Source organism: Bicyclus anynana, chromosome 15 (assembly GCF_947172395.1).
Source record: "Bicyclus anynana chromosome 15, ilBicAnyn1.1, whole genome shotgun sequence".
Lineage (NCBI taxonomy): Eukaryota > Metazoa > Arthropoda > Insecta > Lepidoptera > Nymphalidae > Bicyclus > Bicyclus anynana.
Genome location: NC_069097.1, coordinates 4119490 through 4146580, shown reverse-complemented (window position 1 = coordinate 4146580; position 27091 = coordinate 4119490). Strand labels below are relative to the sequence as shown.

The 27091-nt window shown below is 37.2% G+C and overlaps 1 protein-coding gene across 1 annotated transcript in view; it reads right to left on the bottom strand.

The window, feature by feature from the left end:
- The window catches only part of LOC112047444 (regulating synaptic membrane exocytosis protein 2), a 262982-nt gene that overhangs the window by 20461 nt on the left and 215430 nt on the right, over window positions 1–27091 (bottom strand). Inside the window, exons 4-9 of the mRNA XM_052885854.1 lie at window positions 13802–13910; window positions 4538–4646; window positions 3490–3640; window positions 2664–2897; window positions 1753–1928; window positions 273–422 (exon numbers count right to left, since the gene is read on the bottom strand). Coding sequence (XP_052741814.1) covers window positions 273–422; window positions 1753–1928; window positions 2664–2897; window positions 3490–3640; window positions 4538–4646; window positions 13802–13910 — 929 coding nt within the window. The remainder of the gene's footprint in view (window positions 1–272; window positions 423–1752; window positions 1929–2663; window positions 2898–3489; window positions 3641–4537; window positions 4647–13801; window positions 13911–27091) is intronic.

Here is a 27091-nt window from a genome sequence, read left to right as displayed (position 1 = left end):
TTGTGATGTGGTAATTTTTATTAGAAATAACTTCAGGCTTCAGGCTTCATTCGTTATAATGTACTAGTTAATATAGAACAGGTAAAACAGAACGTCGCGCTGGGAGTGACGTTCTGTTTGACGTGTTCTAATGACACGCTCAGCGCGACGGACGGCCTGATAGATTCTGTGTGACACGTACTACGTCTAATGTACCTCATTGGCTCATTTGCGTCCCGACCACTTTGTAGCAATACCTACTTTCATCTGAAACAAAACCGAAACAAACTTACAGTTGGCTGCCTCTTCGTCTTATTGGTCTGTCCTCATCGACGCTCAGCCCACTGATCTGAGGCGTGGAGCTGATCTCAACTGAGTCGGTGTCTGCTCTATAGGAACTCCGTCGAGAACCGCCGCTCGCTACCACGTCTACTGCTGAAGCCCTGCCAATTTAACATTGAAATTTGAAGATTTCCCAGAAAGAAAATAAACCGATTTTCAACCAATGTCAATAATAATCATCTAATACTACTTGATTTTTGCATTCACTAGTATCCTTAAAAAGTAAATAAAAAGATAAACACTTATTTAAAATATTATGTCCCCAAAATATTGGGGACCAAGGATTTACCATTTTGTTTTCATAACATAACAGGTACCTTTGAGAGAGCTGTTGAATCTGAAGCCGGAAACAAAACTATATTATCTTTCTAATCTCAGCTGTGTAAAGAATTTATATTTTACTCTCAGACTATCCACAACAAACCAAAGCCTCTTCACTACGTGGAAAATTTCCTTTGCTTTTCTGAATGATGCATGTACACAGACTTAAGTAGCTGTAAGCTTTGAATAAGTTCAACATTGTCGTCTGAGAACATGCCATTTATTTTCTCTTGTGATCAATACATTATATGAGACCTGTTACTCTTTTATTTTGTAATAAAATTTAAAGGGTCCTTGGTGTATTTTGTTACAAGAGCTTTTTCGTGTTGAGTTTGTATAAAGGGAGAAATCCTTTATTTTAACGACCGGCCCTCAATCTTTACTTAGTCGTTAACTGTGTATCTCGAAAATGTTTACAGGTATTTTACGACTTACACTTACTAACAATTATCCTCAGTTCATAGTTAAGATGGTTATGTTGTCTCCGCCGTAAAATCACCTTTGTAATAGACGCGCCGTGAGGCTATTGTAATGTAATTACCTAATTCATTACAGGCAAGCTCGGAGCTTGATGCACCTTGTAGGCAGACAATTGAATTCCTTCCCCTAAGTTGTTTCTACTCGGCATCGTAATGGAGCACTAGCCAGCCCAGACTGGGAATGGGACGGCAGAGGTTTTTAATTCAACGAACCTAATTAAACTTTTAAATATCCAATCGAAATACGATAAACATAAGAAACCTATGTTAAATCCATCGATGATCGATCTCGGAGCACAGCAAAATAGTTTTCTCGGGAACATTAAAGAGAACGCTGGTGGATTCTGGCGCCTGGCATTCCGTGCTCCATTTCAGGCACATAACTATGTCCCTGAAATGGAGCACGGTCAGCCGTGCTCACGGTGCTGGGCTGCCGTGAGATTGTGTCGACATGTACTGATAGAGTAATACCGTCTAAATCTGGGTGGCGGAGCGGTGAGTGCAGGTGTGTGCACCGGCGGGTGTTGGTCCTCGTCGTCCAGCGCCGGCGCGCGCACTGAGTGCCCAAGTGCTGGGCTCATGGTGCTGGGCCGACGGTAAATCGTGTTGACGTGTACTGATAGAGTAATACCGTCTGGACATGGGTGGCGGAGCGGCGAGCGCTGGCGCGTGCGCCGGCGGGTGTTGGTCCTCGTCGACGGAGCGCTGGCGCGGTGCAGGCGCGCGCACGGAGCGCCGACGCGCCGGGCTCACGGTGCTGGGTCGACGGGAGAGCGTGTCGGGTGTCACGCTGCCGCCGCCCTTTAACTGCCGCAAGGGCAGCGTGGTTACGGTTTTATTCGTTTAATCCACTCAGTTGTTTAAAGTATTACGAGTACTTAAAGTAAAAAGAAAAGCTTACCAAAGGTAGAATTGACACTACCATGTTTAGGATAGATTATCATTACCATGTGGCACGGGTTCGTGAATTTATGAATTACATTTAAAGGAGCATGAAACTTAACCTGTCCGTCAACCCGCATTGTAGCAGCGTAACAGGTTTTGAGTTTTTGTAGACGAAAACGCGATGCTGGTGTGAGTTATTGAGTTGTAATGTACTAATTAATTTAGAACACGGGCGTCGCACTCAGCGTGACATTTTTTCTAATGTAACACTACAACTACTCGCGTCACGCAAGTATCGCGTTGTCGTCAAGTCTTTGGCGCTGTGTGGTAAAACATTAAATTTCCAATATCCTTTTCTCAAAGGAAAAAGCAAGCCTGTGTCCCACTAAACTTTTAAACACACACTAACGATAAATCATATTTCATTGCCTCGTTGGTCTATAATCTTATTTTGTTTTGGATAGCCAGCTTCTGGGTTCAGGATTTCTCGTTTTGTAAGAAATTTTCAATAAAACTTCACAATGTGCCTGGGAGAGCACGTTAAGCCGCCGGTTCCGGTCATTATCATTGCCGTCAGATAGTGATTGTTAATTTAACATTATGACCATGAAAATTAATATTATTGTCATAATTACATCACGAACTAACAAACATTACCTTCTCCAACTCCTTCAGCGAGGCGGGCGACACATCCGAGTGCCTGCGCAGCTCGGGCGAGCGAGGCGGCGCCAGGGCCGTGCTGGAGCCGCCACTGCCCAGCCGCGCCTCCGAGTGCCGCCGCTGCAGCGCCTCCAGCACCGGCACGTCGAGCAGCGAGTCCGTGCTGTCCTGCGCGGCGGGCGGCACGCGCGGGCCAGCCTTGCGACGGCACACGGAGCAGCGCCATGAGCTCTGGGAATGTTAAGCGTAGCCACACTGTGATATAGTTTTTATATAGAAGACTTTATTGCACAAGATAATCTGAAGTAAGAAAAAAAACAAAAAAAAAGTAAAATGCGCCAAGGTCTTATCGTTAACATTTCCTCCAGACCGGCACGGCTATTCTCTAACGATGTTTTGTATAACTCGTAAGTGCGAGTTTCGAATTCACCGCTGTCTATCGCATTCTATAGTATCGTGTTAAATAGAGAGAGAGAGATAGTGGTGAAATCGAAATACGCACTTGCCAGTTATAAAATATCGTTAAAGAATAGCCTAATAGATTCAAGAATTATTAATTATTTTTATATTCAGCAAGTTCGATTAATAAATTCACTTATTTAATTTTTAATATTTTATTTTTTGAAAATTGTAATCGTATAGTTCCTACTATAAATATACCGTGTAAGTCGAACTTGCTGAATATAAACATAAACACGAAGTAGTACCTATGCATGCGTCGTTTCTCGTGAAAGGAGAAAGACATTATCGATTGATAGCGGCGGAATCGAAAAGGTTTTGGCGGGAAAATCGTAACCATAATTAAAAAAAAACACAATAATACCTCTTCATCGCTAGCAGGTTTGGAGTATGACGAGCAGTCTTCACACACGCGGTGCTGGCAGCCGTTGCATATGTGGAACACCTCCCCCGGCTTGAGGGCCTTCAGGCACACGCGGCACGCACCGGCGCGGGACGGCGCCTTGCCCGCCTCACTTGTAGTACAATCAATTCATATTAATCTATACTTCTATACTAGTGTTAAAAATGCGAAAGTAAGTCTGTCTGTCTGTCGATCTGTCTGTATCACAGATATAAAAGGTAACTACATTTATAAAGTGTCAATTCTTTGTATTGAAACCAGCGTAACCGGAGGCCTAAATGGCTGTTTAATATTTAGTGAAAAATTAAATATCACCCTTACTTTAGAGTTGAATATTATTTATTCCTTTTGCCACAAACAAAACAAGACTACTAGTAAATGCGCGGACACGCTTGCGATGTTCCGCACACCCGGGTGTACGCGGGCCACGCCCCCTTGCTACTTCTATTGGTAAAAGCGTTAGTTTTTAGCGTTGTCTGTTCTGTGGTCTGTATGTTACCTTTTCACGGCTGAACCGATCAAATTGAATTTTGGTATAATGGTAAATGGGACTTGGGAGCAAATCATTGGGTACTTTTAGACCCTAAAATAAAAATAGAAGGGGGTGAAATAGGGGTTGAAAGTTTGTATGGAAAGTATTATTTTAGAGTACCATGTCGTCTAGTTACCGAAAGGGGTGTGGATTTCATTCTACTCCTAACAAATTAGCCCGATTCCATCTTAGATTGCATCATCACTTACCATTAAGTGACGTTGTAGTTAGGGCTAACTTGTTAAGAATAAAAAAGAAACATGCTTGAAAAAATTTATACTAAACAAAACTTTCTATGATTTCTCTTTTAGTGTGATTTTAGTGTTATTGGTTTTGAAAAATGTGTAAACACTATGCTAAACTTATGTTAACTACTTTACAATGTGGTTTCACTTATGCTAGGGAAGTACCTACCTAGCTAAGTAAATAGCATATTTTAGGGATGTAAAAAAAAAGTCCCGCTAAAATGTAACTTACCGTTCAGTCTTAGCGGGCGCGGCTGGAGGCGGCGGCTGGGCGGGCGGCGGCGCCGGCGCAGGCTCCACCACCACCTCTGTCACACCCGTCCGCGGCCCTAGCTTCGTTACTACGACAACAAATAATGTTGGTTAGAAAAGCTTGACAACAAATTCGAAAAGCTTCGACCACCTTAAGAAGCTTTCGCTTAACTGTTGGATCAAGAGTCGGATACAAAAGGCAGTGATTCTAGATACGGCGCCCTGGAGCCCTGACCACCGGTTGCTTGGACACTCAAATGTCCCGCAGCGGGAGGGTTGATTTTTTTTTATAAATTTATATAATTATATTTATATTGACATTGTTAAAATTGAAAAAAAAAAGAACTAATAAATAAATGAGAGAGTAAACATTGGTTATTATACAAATATTTTATACTACATATATGTCACGTAGAGCGTCGAAACACGGACTTCAAAGACGTAATTCAGTTATTTTGATTTTAACGCAAAATTAGTTAATATATAACTAAGTTATGAGCTAACAAACATTTTTTATTAACAAATTTAGAAACACCTCTTTTTTTGAAGAAGTAAAGGAATTATTGATTTCAATAATTCCTTTACTTTTTCGGTTTAGTAGTTCCAGAGATTACCCCCTACAAAAACACAAACTTTACCTCTTAATAATATTAAGTACCAATATATTCTATTAACTAGTGTAGGTACGATTTTTTTCAGTTATCCAATGAGGGAAAGAGGGAATAAATTTAAAACATAATTAATCATCCATCCGGCCGCAATTTAACTAGGCAGCCTATGTGTAACGTGTCAATGTGAATATTTTCTATCTTATATTTTCTTATCCTAATTAAATAACAGATGAGGGTATATATTTATTATGTCGGATCTCGTACTATTACCAATGATGTTAAATACTGTTAGATGTGTTACTAGGTCATGAAAAATTAATGGCGCTCAAAAGAGGAAATTTCCACATCTCAATTTTAGTTGTGGTCAACAATGAACGTAATTAAAAAAAATAATAACTAAATATCGTCTACCATGTCCATTTGTGTGTTCAGGAAGTGTAAAAACTATATATACATAAATAAATAATGAAATTAAAGACAAAATTGTACGTAAAATTGTGCATGTGTGCGCTCAGTGTTGTAGCCTATTATTCGGATCACTTTTTGCGGTGATTTTGTAGGGACGTACGTAACAGATCTACAGGATAAAATAATCATTGATTATTATTATAATCCAAACAAATTGTATAAAATTCTACTATTATTCGATATTGCTATTTAAATAGCAAAATTTTATCAGTAGAAATTTCTAATAACTAGCATATTCCAGTAGATTTCACAGCGGGCATTCATAGCTCGAGTTCGTATTGAGAATTCCGTTGAAACATAGTTTATTGAAATAGACGTGCCGTATTGTTTTTGGCGCCGCATTTCATAAAATATGCAGCGTCGGAATTTTTTAAATTTATATTTGAAATTGCTTATAAAAGTATTATGCATTTATTAGATAGTTATGTTATGCGTCATGTATTCAATGTAATTTAACTGTAATATATCAAACTGTTACCTACCTGTGATAAAGTAGGTCATCATCATTATTAACAATCCACATTCAGCTCACTTTTGAGCATGAGTCTCCTTTCAGAATGACCATCACCGTAGCCCAATGCGGATTGGCAGACTTCAAACACGTAGAGAATTAAGAAAATTCTCAGGTATGCAGGTTTCCTTACGATGTTTTTCCTTCACCGTTCGCGACAAGTGATATTTAATTTCATAAAATGCACATAACTGAAAAGTTGGAGGTGCATGCCTCGGATCGGATTCGAATCTATGCCCTTCGAATTGAAGGCAGAGGTCATATCCATTGGGCTATGATGTCTCTATAAAGTAGGTACCAGTATTTAAAGAGAATTGAAAGTGTCGATCTCGTCATTTACCATTAGATACGCAGTACCTAATGTACTTGTAGACGGTATGTTGCTATATGAAAATTAAACAGACATGTAATGTTTTGACTGGGGGCTTCGGCCGTGGCTAGGTACCAGCAAAGACGTTACAAGCGATTTAGCGTTCGGGTACGATGTCGTGTAGAAACCATAAGGGGTGTGGATTTTCATCCTACTCCTAACAAGTAGCCCGCTTCCATCTTAGAATGCATCATCATTCAACAGGTAAGTAGTTAAGGGCTAACTTTTAAAGAATAAAAAATAAAATGCTTTGGCCGTTACTTATAAAGTCCTTTGTTAAAACCTGCTTTTCATACGAGTCTGACCTCAATAATGCTATTCATAGTAGGTTAAATAGTCAGATCTCTTGTGATCTATGACATTCCAAAATTAACGCCATTGTTAAGTAGAATTGACGTTAAGTAAAGTGTTTACATTCAACATTACCGGCTACTGCATGTTTGTGAATTTGGTTTAACACCTCAATCATGCTATTCATAGTAGGTTAAATACGGATGCCAGATCTCTTGTGATCTATGACATTCCAAAATTAACGCCGTTATTAAATAGAATTGACGTTATGTAAAGTGTTTACATTCAACATTACCGACTACTGCATATTTGTGAATTTGGTTTATGACCTCAATCATGCTATTCATAGTAGGTTAAATACGGACGCCAGATCTCTTGTGATCTATGACATTCCAAAATTAACGCCGTTATTAAGTAGAATTGACTTTATGTAAAGTGTTTACATTCAACATTACCGACTGCATGTTTGTGAATTTGGTTTATAAAGGGAATTCAAATAGGTGTGCGGTTTGTCTGTGCTGTTATTCCTTCCATTTTGTGGAATGCACTGACGGAGTGAAGACCCGCGGGACTCGGTCGAGCACTCGCAGAATGCCGTTATGAATATTGAGAAATGTTTCTCACTACGGTAATCATTTTGGTCCCAGTTGTTTCATACTTTACGACCATAGGAATCTTTCTAACAATGCGATAGAAATGGCGTCTACATGTAAATTTGTCGCCGCTCAGGTGACATTTACACCCCTGAAATTCAAGAAAAACATTATTCTTTGAAAATACTTTACTGTATCTTTGAATTCCATTGCTTCTTACGGTTCTATTTTAATGCCTTCGTGTAAAAAGAAATGTAGGTAAGCTTCACAATTCGTAGTGTTTCTGGAAGACGGTTTAGCTATGGATGTAGTCGTTATCAACCCATATTCGGCTCACTGCTGAGCTCCAGTCTCCTCTCAGAATGAGAGGGGTTAGGCCAATAGTCCACCACGCTGGCCCAATGCGGATTAGCAGACTTCACATACGCAGAGAATCAAAAAAATTCTCTGGTATGCAGATTTCCTCACGATGTTTTTCCTTCACTGTTTGAGATCTAAAGTAAGCGTATATATAGCTGTGTTACAGGTACTAAGATTTTATCATATCTATATCAACCTAATATTATAAAGGCGAAAGTTTGTGTGTGCGTGTAAGTGTGTGTTTGTGTAACGGTGCGGCTACTGAAGCGATTTGGCTGAAATTTGGAATAGAAATAGATTTTACTCTGGATTAACACATCGGAATTACTTTTTATTCCCAAAAAATTCCAAGGTTCCCGATTTGTAAAAAACTGAAATCCATGCGGACGAGTTTGCGGACCTTCGCTATATACTTATATAATGTATAAATATACCCAAACACTGGAAAACACCCTTGCTCATCATACAAATATTTATGGAAATCGAACCCACGGTCGTGGATGAAGAAAGCAGGCCGTGAATGCAAGTTACAACTCAAACTGAATATCCGCATTTAATCATACACGTTACGTAAGTCCTATGTACACTCACAGCACAGTTAATATTAAATTGCGCATATCCACAGTTGTGTATATAATTTATAAGCACCGAACTTACCAGCTGTATAACTTTAGAACTTCACGTTATAACTCCTGAAAGTTATATATTGTAATTAAGCCCCTGCTATCTTACGTATTTAAGTAATAAACTTAATTAATTGATACGATAACTTGATTGACGAGCAGATGAACTTGTTATACAAATGACGCTAACGTCGAACTTGTCTCGTCGTCATCAACCCATATTCGGCTCACTGCTGAGCTCGAGTCTCCTCTCAGAATGAGAGGGGTTAAGCCAATAGTTCACCACGCAGGCCCAATGCGGATTGGTAGACTTCACACACGCAGATAATTAAGATAATTCTCTGGTATGCAGGTTTCCTCACGATGTTTTCCTTCACCGATTGAGACACGTGATATTTAATTGCTTAAAATGCACACAACTGAAAAGTTGGAGGTGCATGCCCCGGACTCGAACCCACACCCTCCGGAATCGGAGGCAGAGGTCATATCCACTGGGCTATCACGGCTCTCGAACTTGTCTAGTACTAAACAATTTGATGATTTTCTGGCAAAACAATGATGACATAACTCTTTCTATCTTTTTGGTTCTTCTGATAGCTGATCTCAATAGATCATCGTCATTGGCAACCCATATTCGGCTCATTGTGGGCCGCAAGTCTCATTTCAGAATGAGAGGGGTAAGGCCAATAGTCCACCTCGCTGGCCCAATGCGGATTTGCTGACATATTTATAGAAAGGACGTTTGACGAGGCCAGACGGGTGGTCAGTCCTTAGGGACCATTCTATCTAATTCTCGTGGTAAAAGGACACAGCTTCACTGGTGTCTTGACAGTGTTCCCCCTCAAATCTTCCTGTAGCCTTTGTGAACCTAACAATATACCCTATAGTGAGATCCGTCAGGTCTACTTCATTAAATATATCCTTCCTAGTAACTCCCATATTACCAGCGCGAACATGGGACACTCAGCTATAAAGTGATAGCTGGTCTCCTCCTCACTACAACCCGGACATGATGGATCTTCTATGATTTTCATTATCTTCAAGTGTCTATTGAGCAGTCAATGTTCAGTTGTCATGCCTGCTACCAGTGCTATGTCGGGTCTGCTATGTAACAGGAGTTGTTTTGTTTTCTTCTTGTCGAATGACTTCAGGAACCTTTTCGACTGACTGTATTTTGTCGAGCTGTTCCATCGTGTATTTGATTATCTTTCTGAGATTGTGATGTGACTCGTAGAGAATTAAGAAAATCTCAGGTATGCAGGTTTCCTTACCATGTTTTCCTTCACCGTTTGAGACGCGTGATCTCTATAGATACTAGATGGATAGGGCTATAGTAGGGGTATAAAGGGGGAGGTTAGTATACCAGTCAGTCTCCTACAAATAGCGGTATAACCATTTTAATTGGCTAGATTTGTAAATAGCACAGATCTAGCAGCAGCGATACCGACGTGAAAAATTTAGCCCTGTGGTCTGATCAAACCGCCGGCTAAAAATAGTCAGTTTCAATCAAAGACTTTATACGGATCGAACTAAAAATTTGAAAGTCCCCACGAAAGACCTGTTTTTACAGTGGAGCCCTATCAGCTGATGTGGTGATATGATGATGATGACTAGCAATACTTACACACAAGGCATATTTACAGTTATACAAGTACGGGCAAGTACCCCATTTTCTTTAATCTTTCAGTCATCTATGAGTTACTAGGTGAAGGACGAATTAACTGGGCCACCAAATACTAAATTAATTAATTGATTACCTAATAAACTTTGGACTACTTAACTTATTTGTCATAGTTACAAACTACCTTTATGTATAAAGGTATAATTTCAATTATTATTCAGAACATTACTTAGCAGAGCTCAGTGTAAATTTATAATTCGACGTCAGAACTCTGACACATAAATTGTAATCAAGGTACAACGTATCTTACGTGTGTACTAATTACTGTCCTTGAGTGGGTACGTTGTATGATCTGATCTATGTCTTGGGAACATTTCATAAATTCTTAAAGCCCGATCACACTAGTGAGATGTTTGAGGAACGTAAGAGCTTGTTATGTTTGTTTTGTAATTCTTACGTATTTAAATAGACACTTCTAAAAATGCTTTAAGACACTATCAACTCTCATATCACGACTCAAATCAAGTTTAATATAAACAATATTAATTTCGTGTAGTACGTGGAATAAGGGAAATGAAATATATGGTTTTTATTAAAAAAAGTTAAGGATTTCTATTCTGTTCTGATCTGTTTCATGACGTCACTACAACAAAACCCTTACAAACGGAGTTACTTTTGACAAAAATATTAGTTAACAATTAGTTTGACGTTTAGTACATTAAGTAACATTGTGACGTCACAAAATGGACTACGTTTTTAGAAAATTTAAAAAATACATGATTTTAAAATTAAGTTTTAGAAATCCTTAACTTTTGTTAATTGATATGGATATATTTCGGACCTTTAGTCCACGTACTACACGAAGTGAATATTGTTAATATTAGATATTTCTATTATATATGTGTTTACATATTATATACGAGTGCTTATGTCGAAAACCTCCGCTTGTACAATGCCAATGTAAAGGGTCTGTTATTTTCAACGAACAACAATGTTCTGTACGGATTAGAATTTCGTGAATGAATAATATTCATATTCAAATGTTACATTAGGGTAAGATCTAGTGAGTTGGAATTCACGAATAGGAAGGTACCTACTCTGTTTAATCTCTGCTACGTATTGTATTATATCAATGCCCGCATTTGTGTAAAGTAGTGTTATTATGTCTCTAGGGATAGAAAGAAAGAAAGAAAGAGAAAGATATATCACATCACAAAGAAAGAGAAAGATATTTAGATAGTACCACATATAACAATATTAAATTCTAAATATATAGCTTATAGTTAGAGCAATAAAAGAAGAACGCCCTGCAATATGTGGCATAACCATTTTGGCTGGTGGGAGGCTTCGGCCGTGGCTAGTTACCACCCTACCGGCAAAGACGTACCGCCAAGCGATTTAGCGTTCCGGTGCGATGCCGTGTAGAAACCGAAAGGGGTGTGGATTTTCATCCTCCTCCTAAAAAGTTAGCCCGCTTCCATCTAAGACTGCATCATCACTTACCATCAGGTGAGATTGTAGTCAAGGGCTAACTTGTAAAGAATAAAAAAAAAAAACCTAGAAAAAGGCCCCAACTCAGCATTTTGCCACATACTTCCTATACAAAAAAAAGTATGCAGCACTGATTTTCAGTTAGGACCCAGTTCAGGTGAGGTTGTTTATATTCTTTAAGGAAAATTAACTAAAAATGTCTAAGGAACATGTGTTCTAAAATAAATATTTTCGGAGTAAAAAATATTTCTTTTGTAAATAGATCCTAAATTGTGTTTCTTATATCGCATCCTTATATTATGATCTAGCCAAATTTATTCATTGATAAATATGAAGTAGACTCGTGAAGTGCGGAATGGCAATACATCGTCGATATTGAAAGTCTTACCTCTACAATTTTGTATTTTAAAATGCAAGGATTATTTGAATTACTTTGTATAAAAACATAAAGTATTTTTTTTAGTAAAACAAAAGTTATGCAGTTCGGCACTTGTCAACACCTTGAAGTTATAGGAAATACTCTGTAACACCCTGTATATTAAGATGACTGAAATAAACTTCTTTAGCTCTACCTCTCAACGTCCATTTGCCTCACCCTTCACCTCACAATTTTCGTAACATATTTGCCAGCAGAAAGCCGTGATAGCCCAGTGGATATGACCCCTGCCTCCAATTCCAGAGAGTGTGTGTGCATTTTAAGAAATTAAATATCACGTGTCTTAAACGGTGAACGAAAACATCGTGAGGAATCCTGCATACCAGAGAATTTTTCTAATTCTCTGCATGTGTGAAGTCTGCCAATCCGCATTGGGCCAGCGTGGTAGACTTTTGGCCTAACCCCCTTTCATTGTGAGAGGAGACTAAACTCAGCAGTGAGCCGAATATGGGTTGATAATGATGATGATGATTTGCCAGCTTACTCCCCAAGTCAAGCGTGCTCGGGATTTGTGAATAACTGAATTGTATACGAAGTCGCGGGTATCCGCTAGTAAATACGTTATAAAGGGTGTAACAACAACATATTGTTGAAAAACTATCAGCAGTAAAAGAGCACCCTCAAAGTTCGAAGAACGTTAAGATCAATTAGCTAATTCTATCTTTCACACATGAAAAGGAAATATTTCTAGCATTTATGTACAAATTAAGTATGTGTGAATTATTATCAACCTACTTGGTAACTTCGGGTAACTTCAGAGTTTCACTTCATACGAGTAGCTCCGACTTATAAATTGTAATTAAGCTTCTATCTTATGACTGCGATATCTTATACATTTCTTGATTAATAACATTAGGTTGGTACTGGATAATGATTAATAATATGGGAGGAGTTTATATCCACACAATTTAATACCATATCCCTTTATCTACCAAATATCGTCTAGAGATTTTGCTTGTATTGTTATATTGTACGCATGTTCAAGTTTATGGCATGTTTATACTTTCTATCTGTGTTTTTACAGATACAGAACCCATACGCTTAACCTCACATTATCAATTGATCTGGATCTGAAGAGTGACCAATCTATGACTTAATAATAAGTAGATGGTCTAAAATTGAATGAAGCCCGGGATCAGTTATTGTACCCTGGCGGAAATAAAAGAAAATGTATTTTTTACTATTTTTGATTATACAAATCTACGAATTGATTTTTATTATTTCGAATTAATATTCATTCTATCCGAAGAAATGCAACACTATTAGGGGTAATAATGGCGGATTGATGACGATTTCAATGCAGTAGTCGATTTGACGTTTGCTGTCAATTGTCATGTTATAGTTGCTTTAGGGGCGCCATCTTGTTTTAATCGACAAACTTGGGTTTTAATTTTATTTATTACTTTTTATTTAGTTAGATTCATTCACTTATTTAGATTTTAATAAAATCCTTGTATTTTTTAAATTTTAATAATACTGGGTACAAGAGTGGACCTGAAATGGACCATCTTCTTTAAACATATTTTTGTTTCAGAATGTTATTATCCAACGAGGCTCTTGGTTAACAGATACTAAAAAAAATTCCATGCTATGTCTGACAAATTGATCCATGCGTCAGGTGACCCAAGAGCTGGCGCTTATTTGGTCCAAAGGTTTAAGCTTTGCTATCCCGAAGGGTAATAGCGCCAGCGTATTGGGTACCTTGCCTCTGGGTGAACAATTAGATGGTGTGTAAGTATCATATAATTATTTTATTTATTATAAATTTAAATTTAATATACTGTTGATTCTTAGTTTGAATTTGTTTTAATTGTCCAACGAGGTAAGTACGTTAAGGGTATTTAATTATGAATAAATAGGTCAATATACCTTTGTCTTGTGCAGTAAGGAGTGAAGAAGATAGTGTCTGACGGAGTTTCCCAAAAGTTCCTGGCGATTCGATCTGTCCAGGCACGGTCGTTTCCTCCGTCGCCACCATCTGAAAAAAAAGAATTTTCAATTCATAAAAAATATAGATATCTATGAGGAAGGCATCATCTGAAATAAGAAACATTTTTCAATTCATAAAAAATATAGATATCTATGCTCCATGAAGATTCTACCCAAGTTAAGTAATTAGTTTATCACAGGTAGTCTTTTCTCTATCAGGACAGTCATCATTATCGATTCCTCACGATGTTTTTCCTTCACTGTTTGAGACACGTGATATTTAATTTCTTAAAATGCAACTGAAAAGTTGGAGGTGCATGCCCCGGACCGGATTTGAACCCAAACCCTCTGGAATCGGAGGCAGAGATCATATGCACTGGGCTGTCACGGCTCATCAGGGCAGTGGATAATGATTTTCTTCATTTACAACAAAGTCCTCCTGGCTTGAGTCAATTTAAAATTGTATGTTTTCTAAATTAGTTAAAGTATAGTTTAGTATTAACCAACCATGTTAAGATGTTAAGATGTTAACATTTCCACATAAAAAGAGTGTCAAATACCTGGGATTGCACCTTGATAGGCGTTTGACCTGGCACCACCATATCAAAACAAAGAGACAAGAGGTTAACTTACGATACAAGAACATACACTGGTTAGCAGGCCGGAATAGCAAACCATCCATTGATAACAAACTCTTGCTATATTGAAGCCGGTCTGGATGAGCATCGAGCAACTCTAACGTATCCATCTCGCAAAGGACCCAAAACTTAATTTTGAAAAGGATCAGTGGTGTTCCGTGGTTCATAAAGAATGACGAGATTCATGATAAAGATGGAAACTGTCTATGAAGAGATTGACAGAGTCTCGCAAAAGTACACGACTAATGAGTCATCCAAATGTTCTGGTTACAACTGATTCACAGGACATATCAGAGCAGGCTTGAAAGGAATTATTTAGACATATTATAATAAAAACAATGAGGGGATGTTCTCAATGGGGAATACACCCGAAAAGCTATCTCATGTAGATCTCAGATAAACCCAGAAGAAGAAAAAAATATTAAGATTTCTAGTTAGCACCCGGACTATACCCTGCCGTCCAATGCGTACCGTTGGATTGAATGAATTGTAAAATTTATTTTATATTTTTATAAAATAAATTTTACAAGCTCTTCTTGTTTCCGGTGTTTCTCAATAGAATCTCCTATCAGAACCGGTGGTAGAGTTACTACTCACCGAAAGCATAAAAGGATGCTCAACACAAAACAGTATTTTTTATTCCATTTTAGTTGAGGTTTTCTATGTAAATATTTTTACTTACAAGTGGCTTTGATATTTTCTCTTTTGTTAGCTATTTTCATTGAACGCTGAATATAGATTTCAATAACGACTATTTTTAGCCCCTGTTTGCGTAACGGGTGATGTTACAGAGAAGAGGTAAAGATCACATTAATTATATTCTATTTTTAAAAAGCGATATATTTTATCAGAGAAAATGTTATGGTGTGGGCGGCGGTCTTGCAGGCTAATTCACTATCTTTGACGTTTGCTAGTTAACATATTATACGAAATTGAGATTCTATGCAACAAATGTCATCCGGTGCCTACTGCTGGATATCAGTAGGTAGGTCTATTGATTTGATGTTTATTTTAATAGGTTGATAACAAAGACCAAAGTAGCGAATAGGCCAGCGGTAACTATCATTATGCAGTTGATTTTAGTCAACTATCATCAGGGCCGGCCCGTCCATACAGCGAACGGAGCAGTCGCTCCAGGCGCCAAATCCTAGAGAGCGCCTAAATGATAATCCTAGTCAACCGTAGACGGTACTGCGACTGTTTTTTAATTGGTCACCCCAGAGTATGATTGAGATCTTCGCGTTCCACTTTTACTTTACACTTATAATTTGGGTTATCGACATATTATTAGGAGCAAACAGGAAAAGCGCCATAATTAGATCTCGCTCCATTTTAAAATTTGCTTCGGGCCGGCGCTGAGTATCATTAACTAACCTTTTTTCCCGTTCCTGACAATCTCTGCAATAGCTTTTCAAAAGTATAAAGTGAATTAGAGATAACCGTTTATTAACAGCAATAATATCGATAGTAACCTTAATTTACTTTTCTTTAAATTGCAATGCACGCTGGTTGTTATGTCAATTAAATATGATATGGCTAGAAAAACTTTTATTTTATTTATAAGCTGCTCATATCAAGGTTTTTGTGTTTTATTTTGCTTCTAATTTGAATGTATTAAAAGTATTTTGATTAGTTGGTAATTATAACTTACTTTGACGTCACCCGGGTCTCAGCTGAAAATCAGCGCTGGGCATTGATTATTTACTATGAATGGCTAATGTTGAGCTGTAAACCCTTTCTGTTTGGTGTCACAGTTAAAATATCTAAGATAGGATGTACTGTTTGTGACACTAAAAAAAATGAATAAACTTATTTTATTTTCTCTAATTGTTATTCATCTGCTTACCTATATATTTAAACAGCTAATGTATTAGAGATTCGTACCGCCGAATATGGAGTACCACAAGAAATTGTAGCACCAGTAAGCGATTGAGTAAGTACTGTAATAATTTTCATACAAAAATAGCGAGCGTACCCTGTCGTAAATTTCACAGAGAGAAACAGATGGAGTTCGGAATACATAAAGCTTGGAAAATCAATAATGTCCTGTCCTGAATATCACCTCCCGTGGTTTTAATATTACACGGGCGCGAGCCATTGCATGCCCCGTTCTGAATGGTAGCTATTTATAAAATAATTTACTGATTAAAAACTCTGATGCTGCGATAAATTTATATACAGGGTGCTGGGCAGTATTTTCCATAACTTCAAGGTGTTGACGAGTCCACTTAGAGCAGCCGAATTCAATAATAATAATTTTTTTTTACTAAAAAAAAACTTTTTGTGACAAACATACGTAGTAGGTAATTCAAATAATTCTGACTAACCATGTAATACACGCCTATCTATCCTTGCATTTTAAAATACGTAAAACAATAACACAATAGGCGATATTGCAACTGGCACTCCGCACTTCACTAGTAAGCTACTTCATGATATTTATCAATTAATTTAGTTTGGCTAGGTCATAATATAAGGATGCGATATAAGATCTATTTACACAGAAATAATAATTTTAGAACACATGCTTCCTTGGACATTTTAAATTATTTTTTGTTGAAAAATATAACCCTAGAGTTATGGGAAATATTTCCGAACACCCTGTATATATATCAAAAGCCACTGGTAGACATAAGCCTATCCGAGACTAACTAATGTTTCCATAGTTTAATAGGCCATCAGTCCCTAAGGATAAACTACTGAGTAACGCAAAGTCGACAAACCGGATGGGACACCATCATCCGACCGTATTCATCGGAATAGCTTTTACTTAAACAAGATTAATATAACTATAGCTTTTGCCTGCGACATTGTTTGCGTTAATGTATTTTGTCAATCTTAACACAAAACAGAGCATAGAAAATGATAAAGTTAACGCTTTTGACATTGTCTATCTCCGGGGAACAATACTTAATTTAATTAACCCTCGACGTATAAATAGACGGATGATTAAGTTGAATAAAGAGTAACTAAGACTCCTTTTTTATTCTTTACAAGTTAACCCTTGACTACAACTCACTTGATGATGCAATCTAAGATGGAAGCGGGCTAACTTGTTAGGAAAATCCTCACACCTTTCGGTTTCTACACGACATCGTACCGGAATGGTAAATCGCTTAGCGGTACTTCTTTGCCGGTAGGGTGGTAACTAGCCACAGTCACTAACTCCCACCAGCCAGACCCGCACGGCTATTCTCTAACGATGTTTTGTATAACTCACAAGTGTGAGTTTTGAATCTACCGCTATCTTTCTCATTCTATAGTATCGTGTTAAACAGAAAGAGATATAGGTGAATTCGAAACTCGCACCTGCGAGTTATAAGAATATCGTTACAGAATAGCCTAGCTGGACCAATTAAGCAAACCTCAATCGGCCCAGCCGGGATTCTGTCTTATAAATCCTCCGCGTATACAATTTCGCCACGGCGGCTGTCAAACATTACTGAAAACAACACTATTTTTTTTTAAATCAACGCGGTCGAAGTCACGGGTAACACCTAGTAAGTAGATATAAAGTCCTAGATATAATGGTAATACGAAGTGAAAATAAATAGATAAGAGAATTAGCAATAACAATAATGCTATTAATAGGTAATGTTATGAATATTATTTAGACGGGTACATACCACGATAAAACGGCGAGATTTTTAATGACGATATTTTGACCCAGTTGCATGGATCGTGGTCAGGACGGGACTGAAGTTGCGAGATACGAAGTTGACATCAGCTGTTAGGAGCAGAATCGATCTAGCCTCTTTCTAGTTCTTTTTCGTCGTGCCCACGATCCATGCAACTGAAAATCTCGTCGTTTTATCGTGGTATGTACCCGTTTAAATAATATTCATAATGAACCACGAAATAAGTTTAAAATACTTAATAATGCGTGTGTTCAAAACGTGGTCCAAGGTCATGAATCACGAAGCAAGTCATCATACAAAACGAACGATTCAGTAATACTGCCGTAATTTAATGGAGAGCAGAGCAACAGATGGCAAGTGGAATACATAAGGCGGGACCGAATCAATATTGTCGTCTCCGGAATTTCACCTCGGGCGTTTTTATTGCCTCGCCCCGGATTCCGTATCATCATCGACTTCCCGTGATATCCCCTAATATGCGGAATAATGCGGAAGTCAATTCCTCTTATTAGCGCGTATGTTTACAGCTCCAAGTGATCCTATGTGTGTTGTTCGATTTACATTGCGTTGTTGTCACATCACAATAATGGTTAACAATAAAAACACTTAAAAAAGCATTTAAAAACATAGGTCAAGCACTTTGCTGTTTTTATTTTCTTTATTGGCTTATAACCTGTGAGTTTATTTGCTTACTAAACAAAAAAATTGGGAAAAGACGATTTTTTCAAATGGCGACCCCGCACTAGATAGAACTGTCGGTCGACTCCCCACCAGGTGGACGGACCACATCAAAAGAGTCGAAGGGGTTCGCTAGATGCTCAGAATCGTGATTTTCATCATGTCCTGCAGTGGACGTCCATCCAATCTTCCGTCCAATACCAGATTTCATTCCTATTTCACATAAAATTGCCTTTATACTTTGGCGTCTAAATGTAGTTTGTTTTTTTTCGACGCATAGGTATATCTACTAATATTGCTTTCACGGGAAAAGCTTCAATTTTACACATTTCATGTCTATGAAAACCTTTTTCAGGTTTTATTTTCCATATCTAGAATTTATGAGTTAGTTACTGGTATTAATTAGTTACTGACTTGGGACTTTTAACTTTAATATAATTGGGTAATGGGTATATAGATTTGCAGGGCCGTTTTGAAACTTTCTCAATATTATAGAAAAGTTTTAAAATTATCTATATCTATATCTCTTTACTTCTATATCTATACTCTCTACTAATATATAAAGCTGAAGAGTTTGTTTGTTTGTTTGATTGATTAAACGCGCTAATCTCAGGAACTACCGGTCCGATTTGAAAAATACTTTCTATAGCCTATAGCCTATTTACCGAGGAATGCTATAGGCTATGTATTATCCCCGTACTCCTACGGGAACGGGAACCATGCGGGTGAAACCGCGCGGCGTCTCTTATATATCTTCTATCTTATATATTATAGTTTGAAATCAGCGCAGCAGGTAAAAGTACAAAGATATCACCTATTTTGTTATTTCATAGTCTAGATAGGTACAACAGAGGAAGCTCGTAGTAATAGAAAAGCTGATTGAGTATTAACTATGCCAATAAAGTAGGTTACACTAAAACCACATGTCGCGTGTATCGGGTGTCGGGGCAACACTATTATTACTCCTCATACGAAGATAGCGAGGAGGTAATACAGTCGTAAATTTCATAGACAACATCAGACTGGGGACGGAATATACGAATAGACACGAAACCAATATCTTTGTCTACTGAATTTTAGCGTCAGCGTTTTTATTGCCTTGCTCCAAATCTATATAGTCGTCGTTTTTTCCTAAATTTATGTACTTACTTGATGTATCTTCAGTTCTATATTTTGTCTACTTTTACAGGTATGTTTAAGAAGCAAACGAACTTACCTTGTATTGTTTGATTCCAATTATGTGAGTGTTGCAGCCGAAGACAGTTTACTTGACTTAGCAGCAGACATATTCTGATGCTATCTCAGTCACACATTTAAAGTTTAATCCTGAAAAGTTTCTTATCTCTCTCCCGCTCAGGTCTATAGTTTGTCTACTTTTAGAGGTATCTTAGGCTTTGGTTGTAATGGTAAGGTTGACAATGAGAGGCGCGTTGGGGTGTAAAACTGAAGAAAGCATGGACATATAAAAATATAATAATATGCTTCCGACAGAGTTATTTTTCCTTTTTTCGGCCACGGTGGCCAATCTTATGGTGAGATTAACTATGTACGCAGAGGATGTTATAGTGCACAAGTGTGTACGCAAGCACAGGTGCACTCCCTTTTCCCTAACTCTCATAGTCTCATAGAATTCAGATGCAGGACTGATGGATTTACGTGCTCTCCTAGGTACGGGGGTTTACTAACACCGCAAACTTCCCGACTCCAGGTTGTAAGATTTTTCTTGTAAGAAAAATCCCAATAACGTTTTTTTTTTGGCCTGTCTCGGGATTTGAATCCTGTACCTCATTATCCGTCGCTGAACTAGCTAACCAATGGGCCAATGAGACAGTTAAAAGTCTATGGATGGAATATCAGAATGTGATTATATTAAATCGTAGAATTATAACACTGTTCAATAAAAAATTGTACATAAATATTTACAGGATACTAAAATACCATCAAGATTTTTTTTTAATATTTGTCTATCTTTCCAATTTCTAATTTCTATCAAAGATTAGCCCGAAAAGACGTCTATTTATCTGGGCTGATCTTTGGAACGATAAGACCGATTAAAATATGACTTACACTGGAAGTTGGAAGAGGTAATTAGAAACATAAAGGGCTACTTACTACACATACTAGGGTATTTACTACCTATATATATTTTATGCATTAATAAATACTTACACTTCATATTAATATATAAATTACATTGTCGTTTATCATTACATACTAGTATCACATTATATCTGTAATTTAATTAGTAATTATTTATTTTTAGATTGTAACACATATTTGCTGCTTATTTTAATTTAGTTTATTTGAATGTATTCGTACAATTATATAATCTGTGACGTCACACGGGTCTCAGCTGAAAATCAGCGCCGTGTATGTAATGCACGGGATATGCGGAGCTGTATACACCCTTTCTTTATAAGGATTACAGACGGACATGCTGTCGTAAGGATAGGGTACTGACTGTCTGTAACTTTTAGATTTGCATAAATTTATTTTCTTTCTTACTTTTTATCCCGGAAAAAATTGTGAAAAACTGAATCCAACGTAAACGAAGCACAGCATAAAATAAAACAGTGAAACTAACACAGAAACGCAACAATATTTGATTGCAAGTTAGACAAGCAATAACAATAAAAATGGTGCACATTAAAAAACTCGTTTCCTGTAAAGCGACGCCGCACAAGCTCATACAAAATTAACGATTCAGTAAAACTGCCACTCTAATGGAGAGCAACAGATTGCGGGCAAAATATGGAGCGAGATAAAATCAATATTGCCACCTCCCGACTGATCCACGACGTTTTATGAGCATGTACCTCGCTACATGCTCGCTCGCTACTACAGCGAACACTTCTGGAACTTCCTGTTTAGGGTAGCTGACTTATATCAAATTTAATTAATACAATATTAATTTCATAGGTATATTACATGGAATAAGTATCATAATAGTTTAGTTGTTGTCCATTTTGTTGTTGTTTAAGGTATAAAAATGATTATCGTAATTTGTATATTTCCTCACCAGTCATGATTTAAAATATTAATATTGTATATAAATTTTTTAACTTTAGATTTAGACAGTTGCATGCGGTGTTCACCTATAAATAGATTTGCATTTAATCTTTCTGCTCCTTGCATTTATGTTTAATAATTAATTGTATTATTTGTATGTCTGTTGGTAGACCAAATAAAGAGAAAAAAAATAATCATGTATTTTTAAAATTTTCCAATCGTCAAAAACGCTGTCGTCCATTTTGTGACGTTACAATGTTACTTAATGTACTAAACGTCAACCTAATAGGGTAGTTGACTCATATCAAATTTAATATGAACATTATAATTTTGGATGGAATAAGGGTTCGAAATATTAATATTAATTAATAAAAGTTAAGGATTTATTATAAAACTTCATTTAAAAATCATTTATTTTTCAAATTAAAATTTTCAAATATGGGCTATATTTTATCCATGTATTCTCACGGAAACAGGAACTACACGCGTAAAACTACGGTGCGGTGGCTTGTTGATTATAAGTGCATTTTTTCTGTTTATTTATTTATTTGTACTCAACAGCATTACAGTACATGTTTATAAGAAGACATTATCTTACACATAAGGCCAGAAGGATTACAGTATTTGGTTAGTCACAATTTTAATAAGTAACCTTAGGGTGGTACGGTTTCGTAGAAGAATTTCTGTTCGTTCTGGGTGATACTTGGGTTCGTCCGTTTTACGCAGATAAAATCTTTACTAATATTATAATGAGTCTAAGTTTGAGGTGTTATAGGGGGTAATCTCTAGATCTACTGATTGGATTTTAAAAATTCTTTTACTTATAAACAGCTACGTTATTTGCGAGTGCCGTAGGATATATTTTATCCCCGTACTCTTACGGAAACGGGAACTAAGCGGATGAAACAGTGGTGAGTTTGCTAGTACAAAATAGTGACTATTTAAATCGTTCTTAGTTTTTGTATAGCGGTATTCAAAAGCGGTTAGAAGTCCCACAACACCGCGTAGAACGCCTTTTATTAGTTTTACTTGTACCTGTAGTAAGCGGATCTAGCAAATCGATTTTCACCCACTTCAGAAGTGGATTTGTTAGTTGAGTTTCTAATAGGGTTACGTGCGAACTTATGCAAGTCTGGAAACAATACAATATTCTAGTGTTGAAGTTTGAAGATCAACAGAACTTGATGTATAATACACTAAACTTTGAGCCGGTTTCTGCGCGCTAAAACGATTCATGTTACATACCGGCTTTTCATTGCAAATATTATTTGCATAAATTCGTGGTTTTATCCTATCCTATTGAAAATAATTAAGTGTCTATGAACCTATAAAAAAAAATCATCAAAATTAGTTCAGTGTCATAAGAGGAAATTCAAATAACCACTATTTTTGATTCAGACGCGCAACGGTTTGTTCGAGACGACTGTATCATAAGATGCTGGTAGGCTTGGGCATTCACTTGTAATGAGCATTCGTGCGAATGTTACATCACAGAAAAATACGAGAGCGAGTGGTCTAGCGAGCAGATTTGCTTGGAACTTTTTGCCGAGCCAAGCTTCTGTCATTGTTCTGCGCTAGAATTCTTAAGGTGTTCGTAGCAATAATTGACTATATGCTTGGTTCGGCTTGTTGTTCAGATCGACAAATATAAAACGGCGAATGCTCGATGTTCTATTACAAGTGAGTGCTCAAGTCTATCAGCCTCTTTAGAGACGCCCGTGGTTTCACCCTCGTAATTCCAATTCTGGTGAGAGTATGGGAATAAAATTTAGCCTACGTTAATGGAGCTTTCTTTTGATCAAAGATTTTTTTAAATCGGTTCAGTGGTTTAACCGTTAAAGCGTAACAAACCATAAAAAAATACTTTCACATTTATAATAATTACTAGCAGATGCCCCGTGGTTTCGCCCGCGTAGTTCCTGTTCCTGTATGTCACGGGGATAAATTGCCTGTAACACTTACAAGAAACGTGGCAAAAGAATTTTCAAAATCTGTTCAGTAGATTACCCCCTACAACCTCTCAAAATTCTCTCTCTTTATAAAGTAATAATAATAGTAATAATATACACGTATGTATGGATTTTATTCTCATATATGCTTTGTTACAATGGTTTTACAAGGTCTGTTTGCAAACTCTCAAAAAGTTTTCAAGTTAACATTTCAATATAGGCACCTAATAAATACATAATTACCTCTGCAAGTTTCACCGTCTTACATACAAACTTCTAGATAGGTTTGTGTTAATTAAAATTGTACTTTATGTTTTACTATAAGATATTGTGTACACATTTAAGTAACTAGCATTGGAAGAAAAATTAAAAAATAGATAAATACTAAAGGGTCCCTTTAATTACAACAGGTGTTAAATGATGAAGTAAGTAACTAACTTTAAAAACTATTAGAGTGAGGCTAAGACTAATTACATAAGGTCCTGCCTCGCTAAACGTTACTTTTCTGTGAAAGTATATGATCATTGTTTTTTGTTGTTTAAAATACACTCGCACTTGTTTAGCATTGTAATTAATCTGGGGGAGAGGGCTGATTATCCTTAACACAGATGCGTAAAATCTAGCTAGGACAGCCAGTCTTGTCTTGAATTATAAAAAACCATATTATAAATCAAAAAACTGTGGTTTAAGACATTTATTGTTTCAAAAAGAAACTGTCTCTATAGAATCAATGTTTTAGAGTTGTAATCGTGTTCGTCGTTTGAAGAGCTTAAAATACCTTTTTGTGTAGTTGATGATGCAGTCTAAGATGGAAGCGAAAAGCCTCGGCGTCATATGAATTTTAGAGAAAAAAAAAAAACACATGCACCAAAATGGTGCTTCAAATAAATATAATAACTAAAAATAGTTCACAAAATAAACCCAAGCTGGAGTATTTTGAAGTCGGTGTACTGAATATTTGAATACGGGAAGGAAGAGTTTGGAAGCTTACACAAAGCTTTATACCGGACGTTGTAGAGCGAGTGCGTATAGACACGTATAGCGGCAGCGGCAAAGGAAGGAAGGCTTTGCTCCGCGGACAACTGTCGACGACAGAATTCCATACATACTGCATTAAGTATAACTATAGCTATCTTGATATAGCGAGTCGCAGGGATTCGCTGGATGCAGGTAGCTCAGTATCGTGATGTTTGGAAGTCCCTACAAAAGGCCTATGTCCTACAGTGGACGTCCATCGGCTGATATGATGATGATGATGATATCTTAGTCCCGTAAAAAATGGTTAAACGGTAGATACACCATCTAATTATCTATAACTAATTTGAATAGTCTTCCAAATATCCCTAGAGCACTCATATCTTTAATCAGTTTTTTCAATGCGCACACTTTAAAAACTTTTCTTGTATTGAAAATTCAGCACCTCCCATACATTTTTATTAGCAACTGTGTAACTACAAGTTTTATACCAACTTTCAAACCTTGAAAAGTGTCTTAGTTTATAAAATGATGGTACACTTCAATTCCATAACTTTTTTTACAGGGCAATTTTTTTTTAAGCGGGTGATCTTAATAGTCCACCACGCTGGCGCAATGCGGATTGGCAGAATTCAAACACGTAGAGAATTTAGAATATTAATGCATGCCCCGGACCGGATTCGAACCTACGACGGCTATCACGACTCTCGGCGACGGCGCATATTAGTATAGAATTTTTTTTTATTTTTTAAAGTTAGCAACCCACCTGATGGTGCAGGGATGATGCAATTTAAGATGGAAGCGGGCTAACTTGTTAGGAGGAGGATGAAAATCCACACCCCTTTCGGTTATTACACGGCATCGTACCGGAAAGCTAAATCGCTTGGCGGTACGTCTTTGCCGGTAGGGTGGTAACTAGCTACGGTCGAATCATCCCACCAACCAGACCTGGACCAATTAAGAAAATCTCAATCTGGCCAGCTGGATCGAACCCAGGACATCTGTTTTGTAAATCCACCGCGCATACCACTGCGCCACGGAGGTCGTCAAAAGTAGTAGAGTTAGGGCCTTTTTCTAGGTTATGCCACATATTGCAGGGCGTTCTTCTTCTTTTAATGCTCTAGGTATAAGCTATATATTTAGAATTTATTATTGTAATGTGTGGCACTGCCTAAAAATAAAGATATTTCTTTCTTTCTTTTCTTTCTTAGTAATCAAACTCCACGTTTAATTATTCCATTGTGGAGTATAGCAGTTGTTTCTATTTCAGAATTAATTTTGTAGCCACACTCTTAGTATTATTACAGCAGAGTAATGTGGAGTCATGAATATTGGAGCGTTTGCGTGCGGGCTCTCCTCTAGAGAGCATGTCATAGATAGTTACGAAGCGAATAAATACAGAGCATCTCTTGTGCCGCTGCAAAATATCCCTCCTCCACACATGCACATTGAATTATGTAACTTTTTATGTTCGCATATCTTATATAGTCGTATCTATACTATAAAATATTGTGATGGGGTAATCTCTGGATATACTTAACTAATTTTGATAATTCTTTTACCAATAGAAAGTCACGTTATTTGCCATATATACGAATACCATAAGCTTTTGACGGCCTCCGTGGCGCAGTGGTATGCGCGGTGGATTTACTTGACGGAGGTCTTGGTTTCGATCCCCGGCTGGGCCTATTGAGGTTTTCTTAATTGGTCCAGGTCTGGCTGGTGGGAGGCTTCCGCCGTGGCTAGTTATCACCCTACCGACAAAGACTTACCGCCAAGCGATTTAGCGTTCCGGTACGATGTCGTCTAGAAGCTGAAAGGGGTGTGGATTTTCGTCCTCCTCCAAACGAGTTAGCCCGCTTCCATCTTAGATTGCATCATCACTTATCATCAAGTGAGATTGTAGTCAAGAGCTAATTTGTAGAGAATAAAAAAAGCTATATTTTATCCTATAAGAACACGAACAACGTGGGTAAAACTGCGGGGCGTCTGTTAGTTTAAAAGTAATATTTTGATGTCTTATTTATAGATTATCTTTCATTTATTTAGTACTGGGAACTTACTAACATATGTTTTCTGTGCTATAGATCAAAAGCAGGCATCAATTTGAAGAACCTTATTTTATTCACTGTATAATATACTAAAATAACCAAGTGTATTTTATCTATGTGCAGTAATAATGCACTTAATTACGGATTTGTAAAAAAATTAAATGCAAAATAAACTCATTAAATTTAAACACTACACGCAACGCGACGCAAGCACTTATTAAATGCAAGCTAGCTGAGTTTGTTGTGCTCGTAACTTTAATTTTAAGTTTTCGACCAATTATTGTCACCATTA